Source organism: Ictidomys tridecemlineatus, chromosome 6 (genome assembly GCF_052094955.1).
Source record: "Ictidomys tridecemlineatus isolate mIctTri1 chromosome 6, mIctTri1.hap1, whole genome shotgun sequence".
In the NCBI taxonomy this organism is placed as follows: domain Eukaryota; kingdom Metazoa; phylum Chordata; class Mammalia; order Rodentia; family Sciuridae; genus Ictidomys; species Ictidomys tridecemlineatus.
Window position 1 is genome coordinate 65,968,923 of NC_135482.1, and position 16,932 is coordinate 65,985,854.

General features: G+C 37.7%; 1 protein-coding gene and 1 pseudogene across 1 annotated transcript; both read right to left on the bottom strand.

The window, feature by feature from the left end:
* Positions 1–782: 782 nt before the first annotated feature.
* Positions 783–4,855, bottom strand: LOC101976258 (spermatid perinuclear RNA-binding protein-like; annotated as a pseudogene).
* Positions 4,856–7,389: 2,534 nt separating this feature from the next.
* LOC101975972 (olfactory receptor 8S1) lies at positions 7,390–8,328 on the bottom strand. The gene has a single exon (XM_005325106.1). The coding sequence runs from the start codon at positions 8,326–8,328 to the stop codon at positions 7,390–7,392; it is 939 nt and encodes a 312-aa protein (XP_005325163.1).
* Positions 8,329–16,932: the final 8,604 nt, after the last annotated feature.

Sequence of the window (16,932 nt, forward strand, 5' to 3'; positions counted from 1 at the left end):
TCTGACAACTGCTTTCTGTTTGAATGCATTTTCAGTTTAGAACTTAGTACAATTAAAAAAAAAAAAACTTTCAGCCAGGCACGGTGGCACACACTTGTAATCCCAGTGGCTCAGGAGACTGAGACAGGAGAATCACGAGTTCAAAGACAGCCTCAGCAATAAACGAGGCACTAAACAACTCAGTGAGACCCAATCTCTAGATAAAATACAAAAAATATTACTGGGGATGTGGGTCATTGGTCTAGTGCCTCTGAGTTCAACCCCCAGTAACTCCTTTCTCAAAAGCCTTTATGAACCATTTTGTATATAGCATATAGTACTTTTTTTGGGGAACTAATCTTAAAGTATTTTCCTTTTAACTGGTGAGATTGTGTTTCTACTATTACTATAATATGCTTATTGCCTTTTCTGCGATGTTATTTTTTATTATAAAGCAATTTATTTGTGAACAGTGTTTGAGACTCTATATCTTTCACAAATTTAATTTTACATAAGTGGATACTTTCTTAAAACTTAAACTTTAACTACTAGACATTTATTTCTCTAGAACAGAAGGGCTGATACACATTGTTTTTCAGAGGTGAAGTGCTATTTCATAGAACTGGTTTCTTTTTTGTTTGTTTTCAAATTTTAGAGAACTAAATCTGTACTTGTTAAAATAAAAAGGCAGGAAAGATGATCTTTACAAATAATTTTGGTCAAGTATATGATCAAAGAAAGAAAAATGCTTTTTGTCTGACATATTGTACTATATTGTATTGTTCAGTAAGAAAGATCTTCTGTCATTTGCTAAAAATGAGGGGTGGGGAATGGATAGTTGGGAATTTCCTAATGGATAACAGAGCCATTTTCTTGGACAAACCACAGGCAGGGGCGGCTGAGCTGTAACCCCATGGTGTTCCACAGACTGGAGCTGTGCAGCCAGGAGCCACTGAAGCCCCAAGGCAAGCTCCCTGGGGTCCTGAGTTCCTCTTCCTCTATCCCCAACTCTTCAACTACTGTGGACACGGCTGCATTCACAACATTCTTTGCCTGAGGAATAATCTTTTTCTTTTATTATTTGCCACATTGAATCCAAAAAACCAGCTTGTCCAGGTCAGCTAAAATGGCACTTGCCTTTGCCCCTTTCTTATTTGGACCTGTGCCTCTGAACTTCTGTACGTGTACTTTTACTCCATCACGAAGTGCTTGTCAAGGCTTCCACTGGTCTCTGAGAGGAGCACACACTTGAGACCTCTTCTTTTTTCGTAGAGTTTCACTGTATGATTTTTGTCACTTGCTGAGAGGACAGAGACCTGGGTTCTTACCTCTAAGGTACTGGATGTTTCAGTTGTAGAATTTCTAGTATTACTGCTTGAGTTTGAAGTCACTTTCATTTTTTCTTTCATTATCTGATTTTTCATTGGAATTCATACATTCAGCAGCTTTATCAAATCCTGCTGGGTATCCCATGGCCTATAATGCCTTCACTGCTATCTGAAGGGTGCTGTTTTCTTAAATGGTCCTGAGGCTTCATATGTTGAGCCATCCACACCTACAGACATTGTGAAGACTGGGGTATGGACAGGGGAAGACTGAGACAGGAGCTTATGCTGAAGCCCAGGTCTGATCTGACTTAGCCTCGTGAGTACATTCATAAGATCTACTGCTTGACTATCTAGGATTTTCCTTAAAATTTGTTTCATCTTTTTATGGAGATCATTTTTTTGGGGATTGGGGTAGGTACTGGGGCTTGAACTCAGAGGCATTTAACCACAGAGCCACATCTCCAGCCCTATTTTGTATTTTTTTAAAGTTTATTTTTTATTCTAATTTGTTATATATGACAGCACAATGCATTACAATTCATGTTACACATTAGAGCACAATTTTTCATATCTCTGGTTGTATATAAAGTATATTCATACCATTGGTGTCTTCATACATGTACTTAGGGTAATGATATTTACCTCATTCCACCATCTTTTTTACCCTCATTCCCCCTCTCTTCCCCTCCTATCCTTTTGCCTTATCTAGAGTTCATCTAATCCTCCCATGCTCCTCCTCCCAACCCCACTATGAATCAACCTCCTTATATCAGAGAAAACATTTGGCATTTGGTTTTCTGGGAATGGCTAACTTCACTTAGCATTATGTTCTCCAACTCCATCCATTTACTTGCAAATGCTGAGTAATATTCCATTTGTGTGTGTGCATATGCATATATATATATCTCACATTTTCTTTATCTATTCTTCTACTGAAGGGCATATAGGTTGATTCCACAGTTTAGCTATTGTGAATCATGCTGCTAGAAACATTGATTTGGCTGTGTCCCTGTAGTATGCTGCCAGAGCAATTAGACAGATGAAAGAAATTAAATGGATACAAATCAGAAAAGAACTCAAATTAGCACTATTTGCTAATGATATGATTGTATACCTAGAAGACCCAAAAAATTCCACCAGAAAATTTCTAAAACTAGTGAATAAATTCAGAAAAGTAGCAGGATATGAAATCAACACCCTAAATCAAAGGCATTTATGTATATCAGTGACAAATCCTCTGAAAGGGAAATGAGGAAAACTACCCCATTCACAATAACCTCAAAAACAAAACAAAAAAAACCCCTTGGGAATCAACAAAAGATGTAAAAGTCCTCTAAAACAAAAACTACAGAATGCTAAAGAAAGAAATTAAAGAAGACCTTAGAAGATGGAAAGATCTCCCTTGTTTTTGGATAGGCAGAATTAACATTGTCAAAATGGCCATACTACCAAAAGTGTTATACAGATTTAATGCAACTCCAATCAAAATCCCAATGACATTCCTCATAGAAATAGAAAAAAGCAATCATGAAATTCATCTGGAAAAATAAGAGACCCAGGATAGCTAAAGCAATCCTTAGCAAGAAGAGTGAAGCAGGTGGCATCACTATACCAGCTCTTAAACTATATTACACAGCAATAGTAACAAAAACAGCATAGTATTGGCACCAAAATGGACTGGTAGACCAATGGTACAGAATAGAGGACACAGAGACTAATCCACATAATTACAGTTATCCTATTTTGTATTTTATTTAGAGACAGCGTCTCATTGAGTTGTTTAGTGTCTCTCAGTTGCTGAGGCTCTGGCTTTGAATTTGTGATCCTCCTGCCTCAGCCTACTGGGATTACAGGCATGTGCCACCGTGCCCAGAATTTATCATCCTTAAAGATAAAGAGCCCAATAAATCTCCAAATGGTTTCTTTAGAGCTGAAGTAGTACCTTCTATTAGTAATTGACCAGGAATACTCTGAAAAGGCTTGTCTCCAGCAATTTATAAATCTGGCCAAAGGCTGATAATCTGAGCGCAAGCTGTGCACTGAGGGTATGTCTTCTTTTTGTTGGATGGTTATACAGCTCAGAGCATCTTCCGAGTCTCTCTCACAAGAATCATGAAGACCAGGACCCCCAGGAAGTAGATGCCAAACACTCTATTACTGGTCTCAGGACCTCCCTGTGGTAGAAGTTTAGGGACATCAAGATGGTGGAGGCAGAGTACAAGAAAAATGCTGGCTGGAGTACAAGACAGATGAGTCATTATGTCCCTATTTATGATAAGTCCCATTACCATGACAACTCTGCCACTGAGGGCTTATCGCCCATGGCTGTTATGCCACAGGCTCTGAATTCTAATTAGGTGAAAATAAGGTAACCAGTGGAAAGGAATGGGTCAAGGTCTTCCATCAGGTCCATGTGGAGAGGGGACCTAGGCACAGCTTAGCATTCAAGATAAGACTCACTCAGACATGTGGACCTTGAGCCACTCTCTTGCTTAGTTCACTCCTCTCTATTTTATGGAGTGTGTGACTTTCACTTTCACTTCCCATACATCTCTGCTCTGCCTGTTACTTCTGCATGATTTGCTCAATTCTTTGTTCAGGATGGTAATATCCTGGATCTCAACTGGAGACCCCACCAGTATCATGCCCAACACTCAAAAGTCTGTTACAAATACCTGTTGACATTCTACATGTAAGTTCTAGGGGCCATCATTTTAATGGTGCCCATGTAGGGACTTTGTTATAAACCATGCAGGATATGGAGGAAAATTACACATGCTTTTAATCCATGTGTCCTTGTCTGAAACCATTTGGCACATGGAAAAAACATGAAGCCTTTAAGGCATTTCTCCCAGTAAGTCCATAGGATCTTTTTTTTTTTATTGGTTGTTCACAACATTACAAAGCTCTTGACATATCATATTTCATACATTAGATTGAAGTGGGTTATGAACTCCCAATTTTACCCCAAATGCAGATTGCAGAATCACGTCGGTTACACATCCACAGTCCATAGGATCTTCATCCCAGCATTTTCTCCATGCTACTTTCCTAATTCATCCCTAAGTAGATGGGAGGAAATTATCACTTTCAAAGCTCAGGCTCTTTTGTGTTCTGAACTATAATAGCTACCTCATTTATATATTATCCCACGTGATATTTCTTTTCTGTGAGTTTCTGAATCTGAGTAGAAAGGTTATCTTTGTATTTAACAGGGTCTCTGTGGGTTTGGCTTTACACATTAACACCAGCTCCAAGTCCATATCATCTTTAATCAGCAAGCTTTTGCAACCAGCCAATCCTCATCATACCCCACCATGTCTGGCCACCTTGGAATAGTTTTCTTCGGCTTATCTTTCATTACTTTTGTCTCACCTGCTTTTGTGTCTTTATTTGTTTCATCCAGGCAATCTGAGACATGTTAAAGAGCTCATTCAACAGTGGACACTGTTTTTGAACAGCCTCAAGTTCCGCTAGAGATGGAGAGATTGTTGAGTGTTGCATTATAACATGGGATCATTTTTGTCAAAAGATTGAATAAATCTCATAGTTTTCTCTAGTGCTTTTACTTATTTTCCCTGCTTTTTATTTTCTTTCTTGTTGCTTTTATTAGCCACTATTTTGTGTGACAGTACTTTTTCATAAGCCTGAGTCCCCTGACAGCTCAGAGTCAAATACCGCAAAGGTATTTGAAGACTTGTTCTCTGGAATACACCCACTCAGGTCCGGCTCCTGCTCCCCTGTCAACACCATCTGGTGCCCAGGTGCCTCTGGCTAGCAGCCCAGCAGTGGTGACTGCTACCCTGGTTGATGTCATAATTTTTAAACTTTATTTTTACTACTTTTGTGCTTTTTGGTGCTATTTTGTTTCTTATCTTTTGTTTGTGGCAAAAGGGCCATGCTGTCCTTATACTTTTGAAGAGCATTAGATGACAATACACAATATATATTAAGGAAAAAAAGATGGAACCTAAAATTCTATACTTTGGCAAGCTTTCATTCATATGTAGAGTAAAAATATATATTCTTGGATATGCAAGGTCTAGGAATATGTTATAATGATCACTCCCCCACTTTAAATAAGTACTTACTAAAAAAATAAAACCAGAATAAAGAACTCATTAATAATGGTGAGTACACTCAAATGGTGGCTCTTAGTGTGGTAGTGCTTTACATGTAGCATTTCATTTAATCCTCACAATAGCTATATGATGTAGGTGCTATTATTGTCCCTTTACATATAGGAAATTGAGGCACAGAGGAGTTAAGAAGTACTTTACTGAGGCTATGAACTTACATGACCAAGGTTAAGAGCCAAGGCAACTGGTTTTCTATGACAATGCATCTAACCTTTGTGCTCTACTGTGGAAAAGAGGAAGTAAAAATAGAGGAATGTGGGAGTTCTGTGTTTGGAATTGGGGTCTAACTTTGTGATTGTGACATGCTTGGCAACTAGGAAGTTTCTGTGCAAAGACACAGAATTCTTGGCTGCTAGAAGTTTCTGTGCAAGACATGGAATATCTGGCTACTGGGAAACTCCTGTGCAAAAGCATGGGATGCCTGGCTGCTATAGCAATGTTCTTCATGAATTACCCTATTTCCCAGGCTTGGAATGCCCTGCACTTTCCCCTTGAAGCTATTAGGATAACTATGCAGGTGCACTATCTAGTTTCCATGGTGATATCCTTGGAGAGAAGGGGCTCTGTGTTTGTATTAACCTGGAACCTACCTCAGTTAGCTAGCACTCAGGGTTAAAGGAATAATAGTTAGAATGTAGTCATGGTAATAAGTAAAATGTAATCTTTTTCTGGGTTAATAAACACTGCCTGCTTCTACGCTGTGTGTTTGTGTGTGTGTGTGTGTGTGTCTGTCCTTTCTCTGCCTCTTTACAGGTTTTCTCCACAGGTATTCTTTTTTTTTATTGGTTGTTCAAAACATTACAAGGCTCTTGACATATCATATTTCAAACATTAGTTTCAAGTGAATTATGAACTCCCATTTTTACCCCAAATACAGATTGCAGAATCACATCGGTTACACATACACATTTTTACATAATGCCATACTAGTAACTGTTGTATTCTGCTATCTTTCCTATCCTCTACTATCCCCCCTCCCCCCCATCTTCTCTTTTTATCCCATCTACTCCACAGGTATTCTTAACAGGAATGTTCATGAGATTCTGGGTTCAATCCCCTGCACCGAAAGAATAAAAAAATAAAAAATCAAAATGTGCTGTGAAAGAGATTTCAGTGAATATTAAATAAATTTAAACATAGAATAAGGCCTAAAAGCTATAAAAACTATGATTAGACTCAGAATTTAATTGATTCAATGGTTACATAGTAAACTAGATGTGATGGGGCACACTTGTAATGCCAGTTAGCCGACTGAGGCATGAGACTCACAAGTTCAAGTACAGCCTGGGAAACTTAGAGAAAGCCTATCTCAAAATAAAGGATAGAAAGGGCTGGGAATGTAGGTCAGTGGTTAAGCACCCCTGACAATCCCTCGTACTGAAAAAAAAGTTACATAATGTAGAAATAATGATTTTTTAAAGATATCCAGGGGGAAAAAATTCAAGAATGTAGAAAAAAATTGAAGAATGCAAGTGACAGAGGGAAGAGGGAAATTATCAAAATGAAATAAATTTGTAGTCTTTCATAAGAAGTATAAACATATTTTGTTTTAAAACTTGAAATCCATAAAAACAGATTTACCACTATTGCTTACAAGGACAAAGAAGAAATAAAATCGTCTAACAGTTGTAGGAGACAATATATTGGGAAAAAATAAATCAAAGCAGTTGATCAAGAAGACAAAACAATATGGGTGAAAAATAAGACATAAATGATCAATTCAGGAGGTGCAACTTAGGAAGAAAGTGGTATAAAAGAGAAGAACAAAGAAAAAACAGACCATAGATCTACAGGATACACTTAATATAATTTTGTGTATTTCATTTTCCATCACCGGCTAGGAAGAGTGGTACAGGGCTCCCTTCAAGTTAGTGGTCAAAAATCTACCTCAGGTTCAAGCACTTGGCAATACAAAATCATTTCCCACCATTCTGGGTTCTTGTTCATGACCCAAAATAATGAAGACATTTCCTCAATGTCCTTTTCACAGCTGCCTTCACCTCCTGGTTCTTCAGGCTGTAGATGAGGGGATTCAGCATGGGGGTGACTGCGCCGTACTGCAAGGAGGCGAGCAAATCTAGGGATGAACCAGAGGTTGGCATAAGATAGCGAACCAAACCTGACCCGAAGAACAGGATCACTGCAATAAGGTGAGAGGAGCAGGTGTTAAATGCCTTGCTTCTGCCTGTGGTGGAGCTCATGCTCAGGATAGTGGACACAATGCGGGTGTAAGAGAAGAAGATAGGGAGAAAGGTCCCAAGCCCATGCAGCAAGGTGGAGCAGATCAAGATGTCGATATTGATGGAAATATCAGAGCAAGACAGGGGGAAGAGAGAGGGAAGCTCACAGGTGTAGTGGTGTATGGTTTGGGCGTCACAGAAGTCCAGATTCACGGCCAAGAGCACAATGACTACTGAATTGAGAGAGGCCAGGCCCCATGAGACCAGCACCAGCTTCACACAGAGCTCATTGCTCATTTTCTGGCCATAAAGCAGTGGGTGGCAGATGGCGGCATAGCGGTCATAAGCCATCATTGAAAGAAGAAAGGCTTCAGTCCCTGCAGTGATAAACACAAAAAAGACCTGAGTCAGGCAGCCCTCTACTGAGATGGTTTTCTTCTCAGACAGGAGGTCTTTCAGCAACTTGGGCACAGTGACAGAAGAGAAGCACAGATCCAGGAATGACAGGTTGCTCAAGAAGAAGTACATGGGTGTGTGGAGGTGGGAGTCAGCCCCGATCACCAGCAGCATTGTCAAGTTGCCCATCATGGTCAGGATGTAAATCCCCAGGAATAGCACGAAAAGCAGAGCCTCAGTCTGGGGGTTGTCAGACAGTCCAGTGAGGATAAACCCAGTGATGGTGCTGTGGTTCCTCAAGGCCATTTGTGGATGTTATTTCCTTGGAATAAAACAGAAAGAGGAGTGAGATCTCCTATAATTGTCCCTTTCTCCTTCAGGGTATCACTCCTTTTTCTCATACATCCCTTTCTGCTTTGCCTTCTCAGAGCTATCCTTACTTGAATATCAGTGAGAGTTTTTATTCTGCTTCATTATCAGTGATGTTGGGTCACAGTCTTCACATGTTTCAGAGAATCCTATTCCTTCTCCCCTGGGTTCTCCTGGAAAAATGAGTATCTCTGGCTTACTTATACCTTCACGGTATTTAGCTTTTTTTTTTTTTTTGCATTCTTTCTATAGTTCAGAAATCCTGCAAATTCTAGAGCATATCTATAATGGTCTTCCACATCTTCTCTTCTCAAATTTTCAATCCTTATTTTTTGTTAAAAATTATCCAGTGACTCCTTAATCAGGCCTGACTCCTTCAGGCACCGTGGGCACACTGCCTGGGGCTCTAATTCTTCTATGGCTGATGGAAATGTCTTTATTTCTTTTAAGACCACAAGGGAAAACTGAATATAATCGGAATGTATTTATCTTTTTAACTATGCAGTCATAACAGGTAAATTTTAATTTTTTAGTGGAAAGAGGGCCCACAAAGGCAAAAGTACTGGTGCTCCAAGGTAATTCTGTGAGAACTGTCAGGAAATTCTTATCTCTGGGAGAAGATTTATCCTGATTTTTCCTGTGAGAAGTCTGATATTCAGGGATATTTTGTAATGTTATGTTGACATGTAAAGGAACCATAAAAAGTTTATGGTTTTTCTTTTCTAAGTATCATTTCAGTATTAGGCTTGGTCCACGATAACATTTTTCTTACTTTGACATTTGGAGCTCTTCCTCATTCGCCCTTAACTTTTCAGTCATTTTGGTGGCCTTTGATACCAGAAAGTCTGTTTCTGTGTCTGTTCTCACATTTTCTCTACTTTAAATACTTTCCTCTTAATTTCACTAATCCAAACCTTCATGGGCTTTCCAGTGTCACCTCTAAACCTGCTTTTTCAAATAGCTCTTCTCACAGCTCCCTTCTCTAGCCCACAGCTTCTCTTGTCCCATTATATAGTCTGAATTCTGCTTCTTTTCTCATGTTGAGCATGTACCCCAGTTTTTTCCCATTCTAGAATGTCAGCCCCTTGAGAACATGGACCCTAACTAAACAACAACAATCATAAATCAGGACTTTTTTTTTTGTTCTGTCCCTACTCTTTCTGTGTTTCGGATTATTCTGGAATTGTCTCTATAGTATGTCACATGTGCTGCAGACAAGAACTCTTGACCACTTCAGGCACAATCACATCCTTTTACTCCAGTGCCCCAATAGCACTAGTGCCCAGCAGAAGTATTGCTGATCTTTTTTAAAAAAATCTTTTTAATTTTTTAATTTGTTTTTCTATGTTCACTGTGGTGTATTCAGTATTGCTGATCTTGTTGTCCATCTAAGTTGCCATGCAGGCTATCCATGTTGCATAAGGGCCACTACTACTGAATTCAAGGATGCTTTTATCAGTACAGAATGTGTCCTTTCATTCATGCAGTAGCAGTGTCCTCTGATGCTCTCATTTTTTTTTCTTTTTGTAGAATCTATAAACACTTGCTGTTACTTCTGGATCCATTGTGGATGCATTATTATCCCATGGTGGTCTGAATGAAAAGCCTTATAATTTTCTTTTTAAACTTTCTTGCATTCTCTTACTCTAGTTATAAACTGTGTGTTCAAGAGGACTAGGGTAATGTACAGTTTATGATCATGTACTAAAAATTATGATAATATACTAAAAAATTTGAACCCTAATTTATGAGACTATGTAGTAATTCATTATCTTATATGAAGAAGCTGTTTTTAGTTGCCATTTTTAGTTTAATTCACTAGGATTCTGTTTTTGTTTGCCTTCCATATTCCATTTTCATGGTAGGAGGTTTCCATGATCACAAAAATATTTAATCTTGCTGATCTAGATGGCCCTGATTCTCACCCTTCTGGTCTCATCCACAGTCTGTAACCTGGTGCTGACTTATCAATAGAAGCTTAAATTCTTATCCTTTTAACTAATCCATCATCCCATACTTAAGTCCATCTTGGACTAGGTTACCTGTATGCCTGCACAAACAGGGCAAAGTTCACCTTCGTGTGCCCACAGGGTGAGAGCTTAGATCCAGCGATGGTGAGACATAGTCAGCTGAAGGAGTTATTCTTGAAAACCCTGCATAGGTAAAGCGTAAATACTGTTGAAAGCAAACACTTTATTTGATATCCACACAAGCAAAGTCAAATGATAAATGGAAGCCATCCTCTCCAAAGATTTGGGTATTTTAGGATGTTTGTGGATAAGGCTATCCTAAAAAATTCCTTCTGTTCTTCCGCTTGCTTTCACAAGGTGGACCCGACCACGATGTCCACAGGGGCTTCAAGCTCTCATGTTAAGAACATTGTAAGATTTCTGGAGAATCCTTTCTGTCATACTTTGAATGAAGGAAGGCAGTAGCTATTTCTTGTATTTGATTTTCAAGTGATAGCAAAGAAAGGAGTTTCCTACTCTGCCACCTTCCATCTCAAACTAATGTCTGAAATTTCTTGAGTGGCCAGTGTCAAACAATTTCACTCAAATTCTAAACCAAGTAGGCATAAAAAAGTCAATTAAATATTTTTTTGTTATCAAATATCAATTAAATATTTCTTTGTAACAACTTTATTTTCAAGGTATTAGAATATTGTATAAGCACCATCAAAAAGAAAGGATGGCTTTGAAATCTATTTTTGTGGAAGAACAGACCAGATAAAGTAATTTTTTTGATAAAAATATTTTATAAACAAAATTTAAAGTCACATTGTTTTTCATATAGCTGATATTAAGACAGAATCTCTTGGTGGAAAATAGAATTTACCTTCCTGTTCATAGTAGACATTCTTCACCAGTTTGAGTTCTGAAATAAGAGTATCTTTATATAATTTTTTAAATAGTCTTTAAAGTGCTCTTTTCTTTTAATAATGTGGTTGTCATAAAACTTTTTTAAAAATTTGTTTTAATTAGTTATACATGACAGTAGAATTCACTGTGATACATCATACATAGATGGAGTATAATTCCTCATTCTTCTGGTTATACATGATATAGAATCCCACCAGTTACATATGTACACAGGGTATATTGATAAAACTGATTTTGCAAGTCAAAACCTAAACTAATCTTACTATAAATACACTAATATATTTCTATGTATTTATATGTATATAATTTTTCTTTTAAAATTTTACTTATTCATGTACTTACATTTTTAAAAATAATTTTTCTTTCTGACATATAACTGTAAAGTTTCATACCTATTTACCCATCTATTTCTGTTTTTAAACTAAAAAGGCATTCACTGTAGAAAATGTAAAAATACCAAAATGTACAGAGAAAAATTTACTCAAAATTCAAACAAGAGGTTGTATAGATTTTTTAGCAATTTTAGAATTTGGATATTCTACCAGTTTTTTTAGCCATTTGAAAGTATTTGAGGCAAAATTAAGATTTTAAGAAACTCCTTTCTTTGTGATCACTTGAAAATCAAATGCAAGAAATAGTTATGCCTTCCTTCGTACAAAGTATGACTAGGCAGGACAGAAAGTATTCTCCAGAAATCTTATAAAATTAAAATATTTGAGGATAAATGGAACAGATCATGGAATTTAGTGGCAAATACAGTTCTGTTTCATGCTCTTTTGATTAAAAAAAAAAGCAACCAAGTCAAACTTGCAGTCATTTTTCAAAAGGGAAGATATTGACTGATTTGATCCTGAGAAGATGCACAAATTTGAAAAGGGGGTGAAAATAGGGAAAGATAAAGAAGGGGAGATTGATCACAGAAGGGTGGGAGAAGTAAAAGAGGATTTCAGATGGTCTTAGATAAACACCTGTATCACCATCTTACCAACACAGACACTCTGTGTCAATGGCACACCTGGTCATTTGATCAGTTTCTCTTAAAAAGAGATAAGACAGAATATTGGGTAGGTTTATGATTTTGTGGCTCTCAGAAAGTTCATTCACTAAAGTAAAAATATTACCTAATTTCACTGTTAAAAGATAAAAATCATGGATTCTATTCACTGACTTAACTATCAAGCCAAAGTTAAGAAGAACAACTCTGATGGAGATAATATCTTACTTACCTGATCTTGCTTAAAGGATGAGTTATTTAACAACAGGCTTTTATAAAATGAGAGATGTTTTAGCTGCCTGACAGAGTGACTTTCTCACACCCATTCTTAAATACATTCTTGGAGTGAAGAAACACACGAGGACTGTGTGCAGAGGGTGGGAGCATGTGGAGGATCCAGGGGGCTGAGGGTTAACCTTCACTGTTCTCAGTGTTAAGCAGAAAATGAATAAAGACCCTTCTGAGAAAGTGTCCAAGGCAGCTGGTAGAAATGGGTCCCCTAAAGTGGGAAATGTCCTGAGAGGAACTAGGAGGCTTCTCATCCTAGCTTAGAGAAGAAGGAAGGGGAGAACAGGATGAATGGAACAGATCATGAAGTGTGGGAGATGAAGGTGGGGAAGGGAGGGGATCAGCAGCATGATTAAAAATGTACCCGGGGCTGGGGTTGTAGCTTATTAGTTGAGCCCTTGCCTTGCATATGTGAGGCACTGGGTTTGATTCTTAGCACCACATAAAATAAGTAAATAAAACAAAGATTATTAAAAAACCCCCAAACCAACAAAAAATACACAGAACTTTGTAGGCAGAAGCCCAGAGAGAACACTGGGAAATCAGAGGTCATTACCATTCTCCTGGCTTTTCTTGGAGGAGGCAGTTGCACATGTTCTGTCTTTCTCATTATGAGGTAGACACATCACAGGCAAAGTCTTCTTACCAAAGAACCTCAACTGCAGGAGTCTGATTCCTTACAGTGTAGTTAGACTTATTTTCTCTCTCTCTCTCTCTGGTGGTGCTGGGGATTGAACCCAGGGCCTTATGCATGCAAGGGAAGCACTGTACCAACTGAGCTATATCCCCAGCCCAGGCTTTTCTCTTTGATATATGAGCAAAGGACAGAATAATATGAGCTCTGGAAGCACTGGATATATCACAGATCTAGGAATATTCTCCTGAATACCTTAATCTGGAGTGGAGCCATTCTGCCATGCAGGATATTATGTGGAAAAATAAGGATATTTTCTCTAAAACTCATGTTCTGAAAAACAGGTATGCATTTCTTCAAAATCATCTCTTACGCTTACAGGTATGGCAACATGCCTTTTCTCCATTTATTTCTTCTGAGATTTTGAATACTCTTCTATAAGTCACTTGAAGAAAAAACTCTCTGGTGGAACCAATCAGAAGGTCATCTGTGCTTAGGCAGCCACAGCTGAGTCAGGCACCCAGGGGAAGCTGGGCCCATGCCATGGATTCCCTGAAGTCTCAGCCTGAAGACAAGCTCTGGACTCACTCACCAGTTTCCAGTTTCCAGAGGCACAGGAGACTATCTTCAAAGCCACATTTGAGGTCTCTGATTTAAAATAATCACTTAAAGACTAAAATAACTCTTTTTTTTTTTTTTGGGTATTGAGGATTGAACTCAGAGGCGCTTAACCACTGAACTACATCCCCAGCCTCCATCCCATTTTTTATATTTTATTTTGAGTCAGAATCTTACTAAATTGCTTAGAACCTTGCTAAGTTGATGAGACTGGCTTTGCACTCATGGTCCTCCTGCCTTAGCCTCCTAACTTGCCATCATGCCCAGCTAAAAGAGAATTCTTATTAGGGTTGGGGTGGAGATGAAGAAGGGGAGAAAAAGAAAGAGATTTAAGGAAAAATTACTCTGTTGGGAAATGGACATTCTCTTTATGGCAGTGCGAGGTTGAGAATATCTATTGGGAGCTGTTCAGGAGAATGAGCTGTGACATATTACTGAATATAGATCATTTTCTAGTGTACATTTGAGGTTTCCTTATTTTTACAAAAGGATCATCCATTTTAATAATTTAATGAGAGGAGATGGCTCTACCCTGGGAAAATTATTGAGCTTTGAGTTTGTATTTCAAGCATATAATACATTTAAAACATTTTTTTGGTACTGGGGATTGAATCCTGGGATGCTTTACCACTGAGCCATACCCTCAGCCCTTTTGTTTTTTATTTTGAGACAGGGTCTTGCTAAATTGCTTAGAACCTTGCTAAGTTTCTGGGGGCTGGCCTCAAATTTATGGTCCCCCTGCCTCAGCCTTCCAAGTTTCTGGGATTATAGGCATGTGTCAGTGCACCCAGCTGGCTTGAATTTTTAAAGATTTGTTAAGGAGGTAATAATTCAGGCATTTGGTGAATTATTTTAAATAATTCATAAAATGTCTAAAATCAAAACTTATTATTTGAGTCAAGGAAGAATTAGCAACATTTCAATGAAGTTTACATGTAAGTATCAAACACAGATGACATGTTACCCTTGATTTAACTCAAGTAATTCAGAGGTCAACAAAACATTTACTTATTCACCATTTCTTTAGTGAGAAGTGAGTGCCAGGCACTGAGTGAGGTGAGAGAGATTCCAGAAATGAACAGCACCTGTTCTGGATCCTTCCCTTAAGCCCTTTGAGGTAGGAATAGGCATTATCTCTAAATGTCATCTTGGAGAGAAGTTAAATCTAGATGTAACTGATTTCTGAATATTTGATGGCTTGTCAATAAGTAAATATCTTAGTTCTAGGAAGCAAATACACTTCTTGTAATAAGGTCAATATGGTATGATTTTGGCAGTGTTTGTATTTGTTGTTCTTTGACTGGCAGTGTGTGTGTAGAACATGTAAATAAGGCAAGCACCTTTAACACTTCAGGCACTTTAGGACTTGACATTATTTGGCGAGGAATAAGAGCCAACTTGCTGATTGAGGAGTAGGATTTCCTATTGCCTTACTGGGAGATGAGGAAAAGAGAGGCTTAGGTGCATAGGCTATATCTTCTCAAGCCTCCAGTTAATCCAGAGCAGGTCCATTTTAATCACTTTTGTTTATGCTTTTATATACGAGTTTTAAAAATAATGTAGTCAGGGTTAAAACATTTGAAAACATTTGTTCTGGTTTCGCCCTTTGCTTATTTTAAATAAGGAAGTAAAAATGACTTGCATAAGAGAGGTATTGACTAGGCATGATTTTCATGCAATAAATATTCATGATATTAATCATTTAATTTATGCCATTAGACACATGCACAAACATAAAGATTATGAGAGTTTCACATTTATTTATGTGAAAAATGCATGGGATATGACATATGGATATAGGTTTTATTCAGTGTTTGATACCTTGGAGGTATTTTAATAACTATTTGTTTTGTGAAGGTATGAAAAATGTACTAAATTTGATGTGTATTGCTTTTGAGATATGTGCTGAATATATGCTTCATTGACTAGGGAGTCATTACCATATGGGTGGTTATGATTCATGGAGGTAAATCAAATAATGCCAGGAAAGAATGTAAAGTGGGAAGGGAATATTCCTAAGGACAGAATTGTGTAAATAGCATCATTAAAGTGAATGGTAGAAGTGGAAACTGCAAATAGACTGGGGTGGAGTTGTCTTTAGATTCAGAAATGACATCTAGGAAATACAAATAACAGAGTCTAATGAAAAAGAAAAACATCATCAAGAGTGCCATGTTGGGTAAGTTATAGTAGATAAAGACTAAAGGACCTGGGCATCACCACTTCAAGGATCACCCCTTATGAATTAGTCCATTGCTTTGGAGTAAGTTTCTTCTGATGTTTCCCACGTTACATTTCATCTTATGAGTTCTTAAAGTACCCTGTGTGCAGTGTGAAACTGCATTACACTATTATAATATACTAATCTGCTTATGAATTTGGCATTCACTCTGGACAATCTATTTGCAGGCAGAGGGTATGTCTTTAATTATCTCTGTACCTTGACAGTGCCCAGTGGTGAATCAGTAGTTCATGAATTTATAAGCATGATTTAAAAGATTATAGATAAAATTCAGAACAATGGAACTGGGAGAATGATCAGTATTTTATTTTGATTTTTGTGATGGACCAAAATAGCAAGCTTATATTGACAGAAAAATATCTATGCCTATAGGTATAGTCTATACTTATAGAGTGGGAGAAGTTAAAACCTTAGGATAAAATGGTAAACACTGATAAATCCAATTTCAGGAGGAGGTGGTAAAGATTCACATAACACACACACACACACACACGTTGCAGGTATAGAATCAGTCTGATAGAGTTTTTCTGTGATTCTGAAATAAAGATATTAAAGTTATGAATGAACAGATAGAGATAGAATTTTGGGCATGGAAAAATGGTTAAGAGTTTCTCTGTGGAGTATAAGAGAAATTCACGTGAGGAGAAAGAAAGAGAAAGAAAAATAATAGTTCTGAGGGTCAAGCTATGTTTGAAACCTAACAAAAATTGGATAGAGTTTACCTTCTGGATATCCAAGTGTAGAAAGTAGACCATAAGTCTTGTGAATCCATTGAAAGAACAAGGTGGCAAAGACCTTGAAGGCACAGACATGAGTTGCTAAAATGATGCATCATGGAGTCAGGACAGAAAGAAATAATATGAAGCTCTGAGGAAGTGATACAGGA

Coding starts and splice junctions, on each gene's coding strand:
- LOC101975972 (XM_005325106.1), bottom strand. CDS start 8,328: ATGGCCTTGAGGAACCACAGCACCATCACTGGGTTTATCCTCACTGGA.